At 41.2% G+C, this 17,759-nt stretch overlaps 1 protein-coding gene across 1 annotated transcript in view; it reads left to right on the top strand.

Annotated features, from left to right (window-relative positions):
• Nucleotides 1–17,759, top strand: part of ADAM12 (ADAM metallopeptidase domain 12) — a 187,161-nt gene that overhangs the window by 101,582 nt on the left and 67,820 nt on the right. The window contains exons 4-5 of the mRNA XM_056352413.1: nt 2,424–2,502; nt 6,745–6,821. Of these exons, the coding sequence (XP_056208388.1) occupies nt 2,424–2,502; nt 6,745–6,821 (156 nt within the window). The remainder of the gene's footprint in view (nt 1–2,423; nt 2,503–6,744; nt 6,822–17,759) is intronic.

The following is a 17,759-nucleotide window of genomic DNA, read 5'->3' as shown; positions in this document are numbered from 1 at the left end:
AGACACAAAGGGCAGTGTTTTTACACTGAGCTTAATTAATTGTTAAAAACTTAGCGGACTTGTGATAGCTTCATTATGGGAAATCTAGACAAGGGCTCTATGCGGTAAGAAAACAGGTCTGGTTCCATCACGGTCATCATACTAGAAGACTAATTCGAGTTAAATGATCTATGTAATGTGGCAGGTCAGATAGCTGATCACAGTGCTCCCTGCTGGTATCAAAATCTATGGATCTATGAAATATTTTCTAAATCTGTGCCTGAGGGTAGAATGAGCAGAAGCAGAAAGGTCACCTTTATCATCACTGCTGTCAAACACTTTGGAAATAGCAGAGCAAAAAGCAAGTATATTGCTCAGTCGCTTTGCCCTTATGCTACATCTGTTACCCTATCCCTTGCCTGTGTTTGATGCCATTAAATACAAATTGCTCCAGTATCCCAGATGAAATTCCATTTCCAGAAAGTGCACGGCAGAACTCCGTTGGCTTCAGTAATGATGGGGTCTTGCCTTTTGCCTTTGCAAAGGTAATGAATGCCTGCTAAGCACAGAACTTAGCAGTGTTGTTATATAAATAATAATTAAGAAAGCAGCTGCTTTTTGTGATAATAAGACAGTGAAAAATGGATAGATCACACTGTTTCAGGGAGGCCTTCTAGAGCCTGCAGGCACGAGAGGTGAGATGAACGTTGGTGTCAAATGCCCTGCAAGACAGTACAAGGGGTTTGAGGTGTCCCTACGGAGCTGACTGCTGAAATATATAGAGTATCTCTGATCAACACTAGATGCTTGGTTGGACAACCAAATCCTGCTCTAGGTGTGGTGGCTGGCTGAGACCCAGAGCAGTTCCTGCACAACCCACCAAACACTGCGGTGTTTTAACATTCAGTATCTATTAATATGCAAATATTTCCCACAAGCTGAAAAACGTGAAGTGAGAATCTGTGCTTAAATACTCATTATGTTGGGGCTTTGCTACCTTCATCTTTTTACACTGCCATTTCCTTCTATCTTTTTCTTTTCTTTCTTTTTCTTTTTTTTTTTTTTATCAGTCTTGTTCATATTTTTTTTTCCTTCTATCTTAAGATATAGGCTTCTAAAAATGGGGTTTCTCTCTAATAAGTGTTTGTACAGTTCCTAGCACAACCAGATCCTGATAGTGACTGAGCCATTGGATATTGATGTGATCCAAATAAATCAGTAATGAAAAATAAATGCTTCTTCATGTTCTAGCTTTAATGTTTATTAAAGTGCAAGAAGTGTGGATGGAGACCGTGTACTAGTTCACACTACTCTATATGCAAGAGCACCTTTAAATAAAAGAAAGGGCCTGATTTGTTCAAATGAACAACCCAAGGGAGAAACACATTTCTGAATTGGAACAGAAAGAACATTGTGAAATGCTGTGCCAAAGATTTTCAGTAGTCCAAACTCTCCAGTTTTCTGAGGGTGAGGGTGGCATTTATCTTTGGTTTCTTCTGTATTATGCTTTTGCATTTCTCTAGAATTTGTGTCAGGACATAGCTATGTTAGGAATAAATGTGATTATGTATTCTTCTTTCTGGCCTTGTTAGCAATACTTTTTAGATAAGGAGTTGAAAAACAGATTAATAGCAGGACTTCTTTAAAAAAAAAAAAAATTAAAAAATGCTGTTGTCCCTGTTCCATGAGTTTACTACCAAAAGAAAAGTTTTCATCATTGTCATGCATGTGCCCCTCTCTGGAGATGTCTGGAAAATGGCAATTGCAACTCAAGATTTTTTTATATCGTTGCCAAAGGCAGGAGGGGAAGTGTGGAGAGAATGAGAACATGTCTCATCACAGACATGTTTTTTCACCGTCTCCTGATACATCACTTCAAGTTGTTAGATTTCTGTTCATGAACATCCTTTTCAGGTGATGAGCATAAATCCAGTCCTTTAACTTCTGTGATGTTCTTGTAGTGATTTTCTTTGAGTGTCAATGGAAGAAGTTTTTTTCATTTACCCAGAGCTATACTAGTCTTTGGGTGGTCACTTGCTGATGAATGCAACACATTCTTTAGAAAAATAAGTAACACAGGGAAAAGATTTTCCTTTTCCACAAACCACCATTACTTAACAATACTCCAAATGCCTAGATTTCTGATTTAATGTAAAAGGTGTTGAAAATTACATGGAAGATTCAATACTGAAATGTGCTGGCATGCAGTCCTTATTTGGAAGAGAAAGTAGCCTGGAAACTTGTAGTCTTTTCACAATTAACAAAGGAAGTGTTCCCGTACTGCAGCTTCAGGAATGCAGTTCTATTTTTCCTTATTTCACACACAGCCCCAGTAGTCATTGTATCATTAACGCTTGGCTTTGATCACTCTCTGAAACGGAACCACTAAAGGACAAAGTCAAGGTGATGCGGCCTTAATATTGCGTGTGCTTTATTTTTTTCAGGGGCCTGTTAGCCAGCAGCTTCACAGAAACACATTATTTGAAAGACGGCACTGATGTGGTTCTCGCACGCAATTACACGGTAAGGGTGGCGTGTCACGGGGAAGCGACGCTTCATTGTTAAAACCCAAAGTGCTCTCTGCCGGGATCTGAGCCATGGGATGAAACAGCTCGATCTGTGATCTTTTTTTATTGTTTCCTTCAGTACCTTTTTGACTGCTGTGATCCTACACGTGAGTTTTTAGAGAGTGACTTTAAAGGCAAGCTGTGGGGTTTTTAACCAGGTGACTTTTAAAGCCTGTAAGATTTGTTCAGCTTCTTGGACATAGACCCATTAAAATTTTGTAATAAATGCAACCATTGTTGATCACTTACAGAGGACAGTCCGGGTTCAGTGAGGAAGAAAGCCCTAAATGTCTGATTTCCATAGTGCAGAAGCTCACATCAGAGCTTTTGAAGGCTTGACTGCCTTTCTTCATTGGGGAAGTCGTGGCTGGGGTTTGGGAGAGGGAGTGGGTTGGATTTATTTTTTAAACCAGACCATAAGACTGTTGCAGATACACTTTATATGCATGTATGTATGTATGTATTTTTATTTATATGCATGTGTATGTATATATATATATATATGTGTCATGGTTTAACCCCAACTGGCAACTAAGTATCACACAGCTGCTCACTCACTTCCCTCCAGCCCCGCAGTGGGATGGGGAGGGTTGGGAAAAAAGATGAGAACAATTTAATAATTGAAATAAAAACAGTAAATAGAAAACTGCAATAATAATGATAACTATAACAACAACGACAATAATAATAATAATAATAGTAGTAACAACAACAACAACAGCAACAACAATCATAATGAAAAGAGGAGAGAAGGGGAGAGGAATAAAATCCGAAGGGAAGGGTAAAAACCCAAGTGATGCACAACACAGTTGCTCATCACCTGCTGCCTGATGCCCAGCCAGGCCCCCAGCAGCGATCGCACAGCCCTGGCCACCACCACCACATTTTACATACCGAGCACGACGTCCCATGGCATGGACTACCCCTTGGGCCAGTTGGGGCCACCTGCCCTGGCTGTGTCCCCTCCCGGCTTGTTGTGCCCCTCCACCCTCGCACTTGCAGGGCCGGGAAGCTGAAGTGTCCTTTGCTTGGTGTAAACATCACCCAGCAACAGCTAAAACCATCACTGTGCTTTCAACTAGTTTCTAATACTAAATCTACAACACAGCGTGGTATCAGCTACTAAGAAGAAAATTAACTATATCCCAGCCAAAACCAAACCAGGAAAATATATAAATACAGCTAATATCATCCTTGTTAAAATCAGTAGTTTAAAACTGCTTTTTATAAATAAAAAAAAAAAAAGATTTAAAGCAGTAATGGTTCTGTTCTCTGACAGTATGAATTCCTTAATTAGAAACAATGCAGCAAGTGATTCTAGTTACAAAGTTTATATTTTGTCTGCCTAAGTCCTATGAAGTATCTGTTATGTTATATTATTATTTATTGACACTGTCAGAAGAGGCATCGTGCCTTGTGTTCCCACCCATAACGGGCTTTGCATCTTCATTATAGCCCCAGACATCCCAAGTAAAGCAGTCATTCTGAAAGCATTCAGCATTTTCTTTTTTTGCTGGATGCTCGTATCTTCTTCAAAATCAGCTTACTAGAAAATACTCATTTTTTTTAGAAGAAGGAAGGCTGTGTAGACTCTTAAAGGAAGTGAAAGGAAAGAAGTGACGCACACATGTCTTGGACAGACTAACCTACACTGGCCTGGATATGTGTATAGCTAATGATAGCTAGGCTTTCCTTTACTAACCCAAAAACCTGTTTACATAACGGCAGTAAGTCAAGATCAATACCGACAGTGCATTGCGCTGCCTAAAAGATATTTTTTTTTGAGAGACCGATCAGTGAATTCATTTTTCATTAAATGCCACAATATGGTTTAAAAAAGATAAGTCTCTTGAGATTTTATTTTTGTATCTCTTTTTTGCTGATGACATCAGCGTAGTCTATAGTTGAAACCAAAGTCCAATTTCCCATTGAAAATTTGCTTAGTCAAATTCTGCTTGGAGGTCAAGCCCAGTCAGGTTTGTGGAGCTGTCATTTGGGGAGTTTCTCTGGCACATAAGTCAGTGTCTGAGTTATTTTTCTGGTTTATAGCACCTGAAAAATTTGCAGGTGTCACAAGCTGGTATTTATTAAATGATCTCAAGTAAGGGTAGAGTACTGTTTTAAGTATGACAAATCAGCCCTGGTAATTATTTGGGTTTAAGGGGTCATCCATTTTATATACTAGTTTATAGGAATAAAATTATCTGATAGGAGAAAAAAAAACAAACAACCTGTGGTTCAGTGGAGTTACTGAGCTAGAAATCAATTTTCTACCAGTGCAATTGCAGGCCATGGTCTGATAAGTTTACATTTTCAGTATTGAGCTTTGGCATCATATAGTATGTGGATCTTAGAGAAATTGTGAAATGAGCCACAACAAGGAGCTCAAAGTTGATAAAATGACAAGTTGTTTGTGGAGAGGGAAAGAAATCAGGACCTTTGGTATAATTCACTTTCGGATAAAGACAGCTAGACTGCAGCAGCAGCCTGTGTGGGACGAGATATCAGCTTGCCCCCCCCGTTTCAGAGGGCTGTTCTTAATGCTGGTGATGCTAGACGCCAAAGACTGCCTTCTTAAGAGCTCTGAACTGCCCCTCTGCCTTATACGTTAAGTAATGAGAATAAACCTGCTTCATTTTTGGTTTTAGCCTGTTTCAGGGTCACTATATGAGAGTCAGTGCTGAGGCGGAGGGCACTTTTTTCTTCTGTCTTATCAACTGGATATGTGTAACTGATAACATCACAGTGAAATAGCATGCTCACACTGAGAACTTTGACATCCATCACAACCGTGACTGAAGCAATCATCCCCAAACAATTCAGTTGGTGACTTCCTCCCTTCTATTGTGGCTTTATCCTTGCCAATGTGTCATCGACTACAAGTACTGATGATAAAAATACCCAAGAGTAAAACACCCTGTTTCTGTCATTTCTTTCACTGAGAAAAGCCACTGGAATTTGTATTTAGAAAGTCAGATGTTGCTGTTCTGTGTTCAGTTGCTCATGTTGGAAATACAAATGCTCTAAACAATTTTTTCATGGTGTAGTGTTATTTGCAGAAAATTCATATCTGAATTATTATATCTTGACCAGCATTTTCACAGCTATTGGTTTCTTTAACACAATCAAGGTGGTCTTTAGGAGTCTGCTATGTAAGGCTTTGTAAGTGAAAACCATGCCCCAAAACTGAAAAGGTTAATTAATGCAGCTAGATGGATGCGAATGAACCAAGTAATAAAAAGGCACAGTGAGATGACTGTCAGGTTGAAGCATGAGTGATAACTTTCCTTTGCACTAATAAGATCGGAACCTTTTACACGGCTGTTTTCAGTTTCCAGGTGGCATTCAAAGGAGCCATGCGAAATGAAATGCTGGATGTGACACAATCGCTGCTTTCCAGCCAGTCACATAATTGGGAATGTAATATAACCTTTAGTCAACAATAAAATTAACCTTGATTCCAGACAGATATGTGTATATGCTAGGAAAGTACCTCTGTTGTGGGTGCCTTTTGCAAGCGGTGGCTCATTGAGGAAACACAATAACCTATCCACAAAATGAAATTGTATTGTTGCCTCTTAAAATAGAAGACCCTCTTATTCTTCGTTGTTCTTAATAAGATGCAGCCGTTCGGTTGGTTCAATAAATGGTTTCCTTTCTAACCTGTTTCCCTTCCCCTTCTGTGATTTTTTCCAAACTATGGGGCTGGGGTTGGCTTTTTTGTACTTCTCTTTCTCCATAGCTGCCTCCTGTAGACATACAGAGATGCAAATGACCTTAAATTAAAATACGGATCTCTATAGAAACTAGTAAAATGTGTCAGCTGATTTGTTCAGCTGATTAATTTTATAAAACATCCTATATTGTAGCTTTAAATAACATAACACAGAAAAAGGTGGTCAGTCATGCAAGCTAAACTTCACTGACCTTCTTTCAAAAAAAGCAATGCAAAACCAAGCAAAAACCCCACCCATCCCCAGCTCTTTGAATTTTTCAAAAGACCCAAGGTTTAGGAACCGTTTGGATGTTAAGTACAGTGAATATTTAGTGGGACAGGAAAAGTGCTGTCAGCGCATTTCTGAATGCTGTAGCCTGAAACTGATAATCCCTTTGAAATGAAGGGATGGAAAACCATGAGGAAACTAGAGAGCAGAGAGTGTTTATGACTACTGAAATGTTTTCTCTCTTTTGCAATCAGGGTCACTGCTATTACCATGGCAATGTACGAGGTTACCCCGACTCCTCAGTCAGTCTCAGTACCTGCTCTGGACTCAGGTGAGCCAATATCTCAGTAATGCTCGAGCTCCTTAAGAAACCATCCTACTACCTGTTGAGGTTTTATTTTGCCTTTTAATGAATGTATCAATATCTGGGTTTCAAATGTTGGTACAAGCTCTGTAAAAACATTAATCCTCTAGTTGCTCAGAAAAGAAAAAAATGAAATAGGTAATGCAATTTGGGGGTTTTTTTCATGACGTCCCTTCTCTCTTGCTGCCCATCTTTCTTGATACCCCTTTGCAGCAATGTGGTGCTTGGCATATTTCTGGGCTGGCGCCCAGCGGCCCTCCAGTCCTCCTGGTCCTCAAAGCTGTTTCCCCAGCGATGGCAGGACTGCTTTGCAGCTGTGAGCTCATGCATCGTCCAGCAGCCTCGTCATTAGGAGAGACTGCCTTGTAAATATGGCTGTGGAGCTCAGTGAACGGCGCTCATGGCAGGTATGATGCTCAGCGTTAGGTTTTTAGCTACGTGTTAACAGAAGGGTAGCAGATTCATATTGCTGAAATTCAAACCTCTTCTGAGTTTGAGAAAGGAACAGGCTGACAACATTTTAAAAACACAATGGACACGGTTCAGGAAACAATTATCTTCCTTACTTGGACAATCAGAGACTGGTATTTACTCACAGAGCTGTTCCAAATCACAGTAATTAACTGTAAATTGGCTCTAGTGTTCTCCCTGGAAAACCCAGTTTTCCTGTCAGATTTCCAGCTGTCTCAACTTTTCCTGGGTTTGTTTAATTTATCTACAAACAGCATGAATAGCTGGAGTCTTTTTCCCTTGATTTTGTATTTTGTGCAGTGGGGGTATTACCAAGGCTTTTATAACGGAGCTCTAGGACAGGCAGCAGCAGAGCAAGAAAAGTTTGTTACCAGGACCCCTCTCCCTGTCAGAGGGACCCGTTTGCTGGGATTCCTGTGGCTCATTCCCACATGGAGAGGGGCTTTCTGGGTGCTTCAGTATGTATCTGGCAGCTTCACCAAGTTCACTCTAATTAACCCCTTGCACAGACCATGGCAGTCTGCGTTCGCCAGTTGTTCCTACAGCAAGTGAAATATAAGGCAGCGCGCTCGGTATTTCGGTTAAAGGGGCTGCGTTGCTGCAGGGTCCGTGGGGCAAGTTTGGACTGTGTGGGACAGCATCTGCACCGATGTCTTATTCCAGAGCTACCTAAGAAATCAAGAACTCTCCAGATAAATTGCTCTTCTCCACATTTTCTTTCTTCTCTAATGTGCTCTTTTTACAATTGTTGAGCTCAGAGAGTCATTTCCCGGGTTTAGGTAGTGAGGTATGTCAAGGCAGCATATGCTGGCAGTGACATTTTTCTCTCATCTGGCACAATTACAGATAAATCCCCAAAGTGCAAACTGACAGTATTAGGCTCATTCCCCATAGGAAAAGTGTAGCAGCATCTTTTTCGATACAAAGTTTTGTAAGTTTCCCTGCCAATGCATGTTTTCCTCTAGCAGGAGAACAACTGAGGACGTATCTCAGCATCCGTGCCCATTTAGCTGCTACATTCGCTGCTGAGGTTGGCTAAGAGAGTGTCCACGAGTGAGAACAGTTTGTGACTATGGTGCCTGGTGACTTACTCCACAAAGTTCATTTCATAGCCTGATAGCAAATAGTAATAACTTCCAGTCATTACCTGCACTTGATCTGATCCAGCAACATCTGTTTGAAAGGCTTCATAATGCACTGTCAGCTACTTGAACCATCCAGATCTTCCCATTAAAACTGGTTAGGAATAAAAGGCCAGGTGGTACGAAATCCCAAGTAGCTGCACTGAGGTCCTGAAAGCACTAATCATCTTCCAGAATCAGGCCCACAGGTCACCGTGTACCTCTGCCACCAAAAAATATTATTGTATCGCTGCATCCCTTGAGAATTTGGGTGGAGAGATCTAGTTGAAGTTGTTCTTGCTCATTGCAGGGGGGGGGGGGGGGGGGGGGGGATTGGACTAGATGACTTTAAAGGTCCTTTCCAGCCCAAACCATTCTATGATTCTATGATTTTCTGCATGTGATCGAGTCTGAAATAATATGAGGAGAAATAAGGCAATTCAAAACTACTCCATGGCTTGCCTTGCTGGCAACTTTACTAGTATTAGAGCTTGAAAAAATGGTTATGGATAGGACAGGATAGGTTAGGTCAGAGTAAAATAAGATGATGTACTTGCCCACTAGCTTGCTGGAGTAGGGACTCTTGTTTTTCCATGACATGACAAAGGCTGCAGGCTGCAGGGGTAGGGACATAAGACATCGTGTGGCCATGGAGCCCTGGGTGAAGACAGTCCCTGGAGCAGCCGTTTCACTTGCAGCAACCAGTGGAAGGAAAGACTGGTCTCATTCTCAGGGTCTGGTCCTGGCTTTGTGACAGTTTCTAAGTGAATTGGACAAATCCCTCTGTCTCGGTTTCTCCATCTGTGAAATTCATTTAAAGATTGTTACCCACCTCACACAGCTGTTGCACAGAGCTGAAGTTTAAGTGCCTGAAAAACATCTAATGAAAGGAAGTGCGAGCTCTTAGCTCACTGCAATCTCAGAGCGCTAATATCCTCCCACTCCTACCAGACAGGCACCTTGGGCATTGTTCCAGGTGTGGATAGGTAGGGACTGTGTCTTTTCCCCCAGATTAGGAGAGTTCATTAAAAGACATGAAAGTAGTCATAAAGAATAGGTTCCACATTTTAGCATGCTCTGAAGCCTGAGTGCTCAGTGGTAGTCAAAGAAGCAAAAAGGATCATAGGAATTACTGAGACAGAAATAGAGGATAGAACAAAAACCCTCATTACCACTTTATAAATCCATAGCGCACTCACATCCTGAATTCTGCGTGCAGTTCTTGTTTTCCCCTCCCCATCCCCATCTCAGAAAAGGAAGTATTATATCCAGAAAAGGTACAAAGAAGGGCAAAAATCATGATCAAAGGTATGGAACAGCTTTTATCCAGGAGAGAAAATAGACTAGGATTTGTCATTTTTGAAAGGACGTGACAGAGAAAAGGGGTATGATGAAACAAGGTTGAATATCATGCTGAAGAGGGGACAATTACTGAATATTTTTCGTAACCCCAAAATTAGGAGACGCCAAATGAGACTTTAGAGCAAAGGAAAATACTTTTTTATTCAACACATAATGAAGCTGTGGAGCTCACTGTCACAGGTGGGTGTCAATGTAAAACATACCATTAGATTCAAAAAAGACGAGACAATCTGGGGAGGGGAGTTGGGGGAGCCTTTCCAGGGCTGTCACACCTAAAGATGTCCCTGACACCCACACTGTCCCAGCTTGGGGTACCAGCTGTGGTGGGCTTGTTACGTTCTAAGTATCTGCTGTTGGCCAGGGCCAGAGACAAGGTGCTGAGCTGGAGTAACCTTGCTCCAACCTACTGTAACCATCAAGTTCTTACTTACAGTGCAGCCACAGGGTTGAGCATTTGAGATGTGTTACTAGCATGATGACATGATTACTCCAGGATGAGCTACAGGAAGAATCAAGTGTGAAATATGCAAACTAAGACAGGTTTGGCTCGTTTGCATTTTTCGGAGAGGTAAGGGGGTGAAATATAAAGGTAAGCGAGTAGTAGACTTGGCTCTTTATACACAGACACTCATGTATCCAGCTACGTTACATCCTCTGACATAACATTCAAGTACCTGGCTTCACATAGGATTACAATGGCATAAATCGTTGGATTGATGCTGATAGCTGCCTGAAATGCAGATTAGAGGAGAATATAATCATGCCATAATCTGTATCCTGCTGGCTCCTCTGGAGGAGGAAGAGCTGAATGGCGAAGAGGAGACGGTAAGTGCTGAATGCACGAAATGGGAACAATGGGTAATCAGGATTTCCGGCGCTTCCATCTGGCTGAGAAAGCCAATTAGACTGTCAAAGCTTGTGGGAAGGTGAAGGTACGACAAAGTCCAGTCATTTCCTTCCTGTCCTCAGGAAATACCCTTCTGTTTATCTAGCTCGGAGGCTCTTCAAGGTTTTAGCAAATCGTTTTGGCCTGCAGCCATCACACACATCTCCTGTGATGAATTTGTATAGACTTGAAGGGTGTTTTCCCCTGTTACTTTTGCTACAAGTGCAGAACCTAGCAAATACACGCAAAAACGTGACCTGAAGAAGAGCGCAGCCTCCCTGGCCCAGGGTCTGGCAGAGGAAGCTGGCGCGGGGACATGCATCTACAAAGGGTCTACAGTGACCTCCCTGGGCGGGGGGGAGCTTGCCAGGTGCTCTCAGAAATGCCTCGGTAGTTCAAGGATACAAATCTCACAGGCAGGAAACCTTTTCTTTCTGAAACACCAAAATGCTCTTGAGAACCCTGAGAATCCCTCGGAGTTACCCGATTGCTAGATAATAAGCCCACTACACGTACGAGAGGTGTTCAGTCATTGTCCAGCCTCAGCAGCGACTGAAAGGTGCTGTGCCCACAGTGACAGCGGTGGGGATAGGGCCCCAGCCCTGAACGGACAACCATTCTGGATGGGATTACACAGCTGGGCTACCCGAGGCTGCTAGGACAACAGCCATCCAGCCATTTCTCAAACGGTCTGGCTGAGCTCACTGGCAGCCCAGGCACAGTCGGTTGAAGAGGGGGTTTAATATGACACTCCAGACATCAATTATAAAAAAAAGAAAAAAAAAAAAAAAGAATGGAAGTAGGAAACCAGTGATAAAAAATATTTAAATTCCTCATAACTCCTCAAGCACCATTTCCCCATAGAAGGAGAGATTTCATCCAAAAAAAAGAAGTTAGGAGAAAACCCCAGTTGAGAAAAACACCGGCTTGGATGTGTGCTTTTCCCCATACTTTCTGAAGAGCTTTTTAGTTCATATAAACATCTCACATGGTTTGTAAGCTATCCAACTGTGAAACTACTGGACATTTTTTGAGCTTACTGTTAGAAAGCATTCAGCTTCTGGTGTTTCATAGCTTCTGTATTCTGGCTGTTCAAGCGGTAAACAGCTCCCAGATCACAATCACCTCTTTGATCTGAGATGAACGTTATGTCCATTCTTTGACAATTGTGTGCACACTGTCCCCAGGTGCACAGGAATCCCCCAAGCACCACTGCTACTGCCAGGACAAGAACGAGAGATGATCTGTACCCAGCTGCCTGAGCCTGCCCCTTTTCCATCAAGTTTGTGCCTGAGAGCACTTAATTAAAACAAAAACAACAACAAAAATCAACCACAACAAAGCAGAACTGAAATTCAATTTTTTTCATACGCTTTGCAACTTGAAAAAGCACCCTGTGAGCCTTAATGTGATGTGCAAGTCTGAATCAGGCCTTCTTTTATTGTTATTCCGTTTGCTGCACAGCACTATAAAATGTGCTCATTAAATCTGCACTGATGCCAATGCCTCTTTCCTTCTTCATTTTTCTCTCCTTTCCTTGGTCTGTCTTGTTGCCCTCCCAGTTGTGCTCACATGTGACACTTCCTCTGATAACACAATTACTGTTTCTTGCAACCCAAATGCTGGACATGAAATTGCATTATCACTTTCAATTCAAGTAACTCCTTGCTTAAATTCCAGGAATCAAAGTTGCAGACCAATATGCATTCACTCTGGACAAATCTGTCTTGCACTGAGAAGGGATTCAGTGCGTTCTACAGTAGGCTCTGGGTATGACTACATTTTAGACACTGCGCTATAGAATATATTTTCAGGTTAATGAAAGGCATTGGCTGGAATAAAACATATGTGACTAATGATGTGTCTGCATGAGAACACTTCTACCACTACTGCAATATGTAAACCCAATAATGCTACTGCTTCAGCCTCCCTTTGAGATGCTGCCTTTTGTTGATTTGGGTCAGACTTGATATTTTAATGGGATCCTGGTGTGCAGTATAGTAGGATAGCAGTATTACTTGGGTCTTGTACGATACTTTTTATCAATAGATATTTATTGTCTCTGGTTTCTAAAATTTATCCCATTTTAAAGGTGGGGAATTAATGCAGAAAGAGGTGAATGACCTGTCCAAGGCTGCCCAGGGGCAGTAGTAGAGACAGGAGTACTTCTGTCTCTGCAGTCCAGCTCCCATTCTCTGTACCTCCCAGTCGTTTAAAGTTAAAGAATGACCAAAACATTTGGAAAATATCTAAAGATCACCTAACCCATTAGAAAAACAGTTGATAGAGCATCTTGTTCATTTATCCCAATAGTACTCATCTGCAACTTATTAACACAGACTAGAAGTGAAGTTTTCATTCACTACTTCATTTTTCTTCCTCTTTTGTTTGTTTGCCCTTTTACTTGCCTGGGAATTTGTTACAAAAAGTCCTGAGTATGTAGAATAGATAAGAAAAATAAATAAAAATGACCTATCACTTTACAGATTGATGTCGTGCATGTTCAGAAATGCTGCAGTGAGTGACAGCTGTACCTCCACCACAAGCATCATGAGAACACGCCAGGGCCACAGGGCTCCAGTTCTGTTCTCTATTTAACTATAACTCTCGTTGGAATAAGCTGTGGGATCAGACCTTGTACTTCCGAAGCTGTAGCATTAGTTATGAAATGTAGGTGCTGTGATTTTTTAGGTGGCACTTGAGCACTGCACAGTCTTTTGCTGTGTCTGTGGCCAGAGACAGCCTTAATGTGAGTATGTGGTGTGTAAGCATGACAGCCCTCTCTAGTCTAATTAATTTCTTACAAACTGAAAACATCTACATTCCTTTTCCAGTGGTAATAGAGCTTTTTATTATTATTGTTTAGAAATGAATATAACTTTGAGCTTCATTAAAACCAAATGTTTAATTCATTCATGGATATCAGATTTATTGATTTACTTAGCTTTCCCTGTATAGTACAGCAGAATAATATATAACAGTTTCATATAATGCTGTCCTAGCCAAGTTTTACTTTAGCATCACAATTTCTCAGACAAGTATGCATTGATGGTTTATGTTGGCAGGGCCTTTGCTTCTGCTGACAAGTTGGAAAAGAAAAATCCCATTTATATTTTGAGATTTCCTAAAGCCTGTTGATACATGAAATACGACTGGCCTTGCATTAGGTTTTGTTTTGGTTTTGCCTTTTAAGAGGAAAAAAAAAATCACATTTGACTTTATTGACAGTTAAAGTAGTGGACTTATTTTGTCAGATTGCATTTCCCTAATTGAGAGGGTCCTGGCAAGTTAAATAGCAATTAATAACAACTGACTTGTTTAAGTTATGTTTTAATTTCTTTTTCTTTCTGATGGAGAGAGTTCTCCCATCATAGGCCATTTCATATACGCGTTCCCCATGTGTCCATATGGCATATAAAGGCATAGAGCAGGCAAATACCAATGAGTCGTTCATGTTTAGAGCTGATTAGCAGCAATGTGGATGTGGTTTATTTGGTGCTGAGCACCAGACATGCGCAGGATTCAAACCCTGATGAGAGGTAGAATGAAATGTTAACTCATGCTCAAGACCACACTGAAGCTGCTTCCAGTTGGCTTGGAGCCTGTGAACTGATGTCTGGACATGCTGTATGATATAGATTTTTCTGTTTTTTTCCCCTCCCTCTCTGCTACCAGTGATGAAAAGGACAGCCCGATAGATTTAGACAGGATTTGAACTGTCTCTTGTCTTTCCTGCCCAGCTTATTTGCAAGATCTTTCTGACTTCCCAGTATCAGTATGGTTTGGGACTGGGGAAAACACAGATGCCATGAACTAGCTATCTGGACACCAAGTAATGTATACTTTATATTGCATTTTTCCCAAGTATGTATAAGCTTGGGAATTCTGGGAGTCTTTTGCCTGGAAGAGGTGATGGTAGGACTCCAAAAGATTTCAGTAGACGTTGGTCTTAAAGAGCAGCCACTTCTCAAGTATTCCCAGAGTTGCTGAAATCCCTTTAGAGTTCCTTGAATAACCTTTGGTTGGGGATCTGTAGTTTAACATACTATCTATTTGGCACATTGGAAAACATCGTATTATTTAACATTAATGCCTGATGGAAAAGTTACACCATCTTGTCCTTTGGGGAACATAGGCTGACTCAGGAGTGTGGGAGAACCATGTTCAAAAGAAAGACACAGAAACGGTGTAGGAGTAACAGAGGCTTCTTTGAAACACCTGAAAAAAGTGAGAGGAAAAAGTAGTTTTAGATTTATTTTCTTTACATCAGATTCTTAGTATTGAATGACTGGTAGGTATTGTTCATCTAATCCTGCCACACCAAAAAAAGAAAGAAACCATAGCTTTGAGTAGTTACACTTTTAAGGTGCTGTGCTTGGCACTGATTGATGGGGGGAAAATGCAATTGTAGGAAAAGAAAATAAGTCAGAAACAGAAAGCTGGCCAAGAAAATTCATATTTGATATTCATTATCTTATTACAGATGGGCACAAGCCAAGTGCTGATACCCTGTAGGCAGCCCTCAAAGGATAAGTGTGCATTACATGAAAAGTATATTTTTCCTTATGCCGAATCCGCAGATTTTTTTTTACCATGGGATTGCTTCATATGCAAAGGTGGAAGTGTTCTTAAAGTCTGATGCTGTCACTTGGGATGGGACAGTGGCGAGCTGAATAGGCTGCCCTGGCTCTGGTGTGCTCAGTAGAAAAAATTTAATCACTCTGGTACCAGCTCATTTGTCTGTATGCTCTGCAGCTAATGAAAATGAGGGGTAAATAAATGGTATTTACTTATTTTACACAGAAGCTTGATATACAAGGGGTACATTGGAAACCTGACATTGCTGTGGCATGTTTTGGCTGTGAACTCTTCAAGACAATAAGCTGGCTTTAAGAAAAAAGAAAAAAAAGGTGCTTTACCCAGTAAAAGGATGCTAAGTCTCTCCCTATCTAGTATAAATAATTAAAGAACATTATTTAAGTCTATATTTTTTTAAAGTTAATGTTCTAAGCAGGATAAAGTTTAGCATTAAAATTAAAACCCTGCATGGTTTTATGTTGGTTTTGAGTTGTCAGGAAGGGGAGAAGGTCCGGCTGGCCCCTTTCAAACAGTGACCAATGGAGTTCTGTCTCCATTGCTGGCTCCAGCTGCCTCCAAAATTAAATGACTAATTGCACAAGGGAAAGACAACAGTCCTTATTTGATTGTGCTGATTAAACAGTTGCTGATTATCAGAGTAAAGGGAATACGTTGTCCTAGTTTCCTAAATTCTTCAATTAATAAGGCAGATCTGAAGATAATTCAGAGCTGTAGGGTATAAGGTTACTCAGATCATGGGGCGACCTGCTCGGAGGTCTCTCCTGCGTCGTGCATGCTGCATGGTACCCTGGCTGTAGCTACAAGGGTTACTGTAATAAATCAGTCCTGCTTTTCCAGCTGTGATCAATCATACACAGCATGGCTGTGCCATGGGTAAATAATATGTCTGACCTGATTTGCCAAGGCTACTAAGGAAGCTACAAATGAATTATCAGGCCCCGATTCTTGGTTCGCGTCAGTAAAGCAGGTTCTTGCAAATGCTGTCACACAGCCTTTAATATTATGTGTTTCCAGTCTTTTCTTTTTTCTTTTTTCTTTTTTTAATCTTGGACTTCTGATTGTTGTAGTTAACAGGAAAATGGTCATCTGTTGGCTTGGCTGAACTGGTGTTAATGATGGTTTATAGCAAAAGTGTGCAGTCAGCTTGGAATGAAAATTTCAGTTAACTGGTTAGGAGGCCAAAGACTTGAAGTTTCTTCATCATATCTTGCCAAGAATAGAATAGCTAGGGCAGCTTTTTCCTAATAATTTTACTTTTTGTTTTTAAATCAGTCTTTATGGTGTCATTAACCTGCTTCTGGGTCCTTCCTCTTTTTCCTTTTTTTCTTTTCTTAGCTTTCTGCAGAAGAATTGTATAGAGATACGTATCAGTATCACAGTGGTTGTAGTGTCTTACCTTTGTTGCAGTACAGACAGAAATAAAAAGAGCAGACAGTTCCTGTACACCACTAATAAAATGCAGCCAGCTTCGGGCTGAAATATGCTGCTTAATAGCATATATAGACAGTAGAGAGCAGTTTAGAGGAGGAATTGTGGAAGAATGCCTTGGCCAATTAAAAGTTTCATGGAATTCCAGGTAGATAGAATTTAATTATTGCTGCTGAACCTTTGCCAGTGCTTAGGGATTAACGCCTTCATAATTTAAAGACAGGGAAGAAATTAGTAATGCAGTGCACTATTCTGTGTAGTGTCTAATTGATGAATGCTTACAACACCCCATAAGCAAATGCTTATCCCTGCTGGAGAGATGAGAAATGGATTTTAAAGGATGCCTTTCTCTGGCCACACAGTTACCCAAGAAAACCTGATGTCCAGCTCGATGTAGGAATTCCCTAGGGCTCTCCCGTGTGGTTGGCAGTATGCGCTCAGGATGCAAGTTAGACACTTGCAAGTTAAGCACAGAATATTAAATTCTTTTCTTTTACAGAAATTTCTACCTGAGCCCTGTCTGCAAACCTACTTCATTCCTTCTTATGCGGCGCCAGTCCTGCTGTACAGTAGAGCAGCCGTCTTATTCTGTGGTTCTACAGTTGCAGTTATAATTACTAATTCCAGTGATACTGTTGGAGGTTGTGCTACTTCATGCCGTAGAGTACCAGAAACCCTACTCCAGCACGTGCAGGCCATGGACATCCACACCAAGCTGCCGATATTTCCTGTGCTGAGCTGAAAAAGCAGCTTTATGCCAGCAGCTTCCTCAGCAGGAGGAACTGGAAAGACATTCAGTCTTTTGTCAACTTTGCTTTACTGTAGCAGCTCAGAATAATTGGGCAGGACCCAGCACAAGAGCCCAAGCATGGCTTTTATTTGGTGAGTTGTCTGGAGTGTACAGGGAGAGTGGTTTTTGCTTAGGAGACGGCATGTGAAGCCCGCGGTTGGCTGCATGCCCTCGGTTCTTCCACGTTTCGTGGAGCGAGGTGTTGTATCTCTTCCTAAACCCCTCTTTCCGCTGGGCATACAGTAGCT

The sequence above is a fragment of the Falco biarmicus genome, chromosome 9 (assembly GCF_023638135.1).
Source record: "Falco biarmicus isolate bFalBia1 chromosome 9, bFalBia1.pri, whole genome shotgun sequence".
In the NCBI taxonomy this organism is placed as follows: Eukaryota; Metazoa; Chordata; class Aves; order Falconiformes; family Falconidae; genus Falco; species Falco biarmicus.
This window is presented reverse-complemented; position numbering and strand designations above follow the sequence as displayed.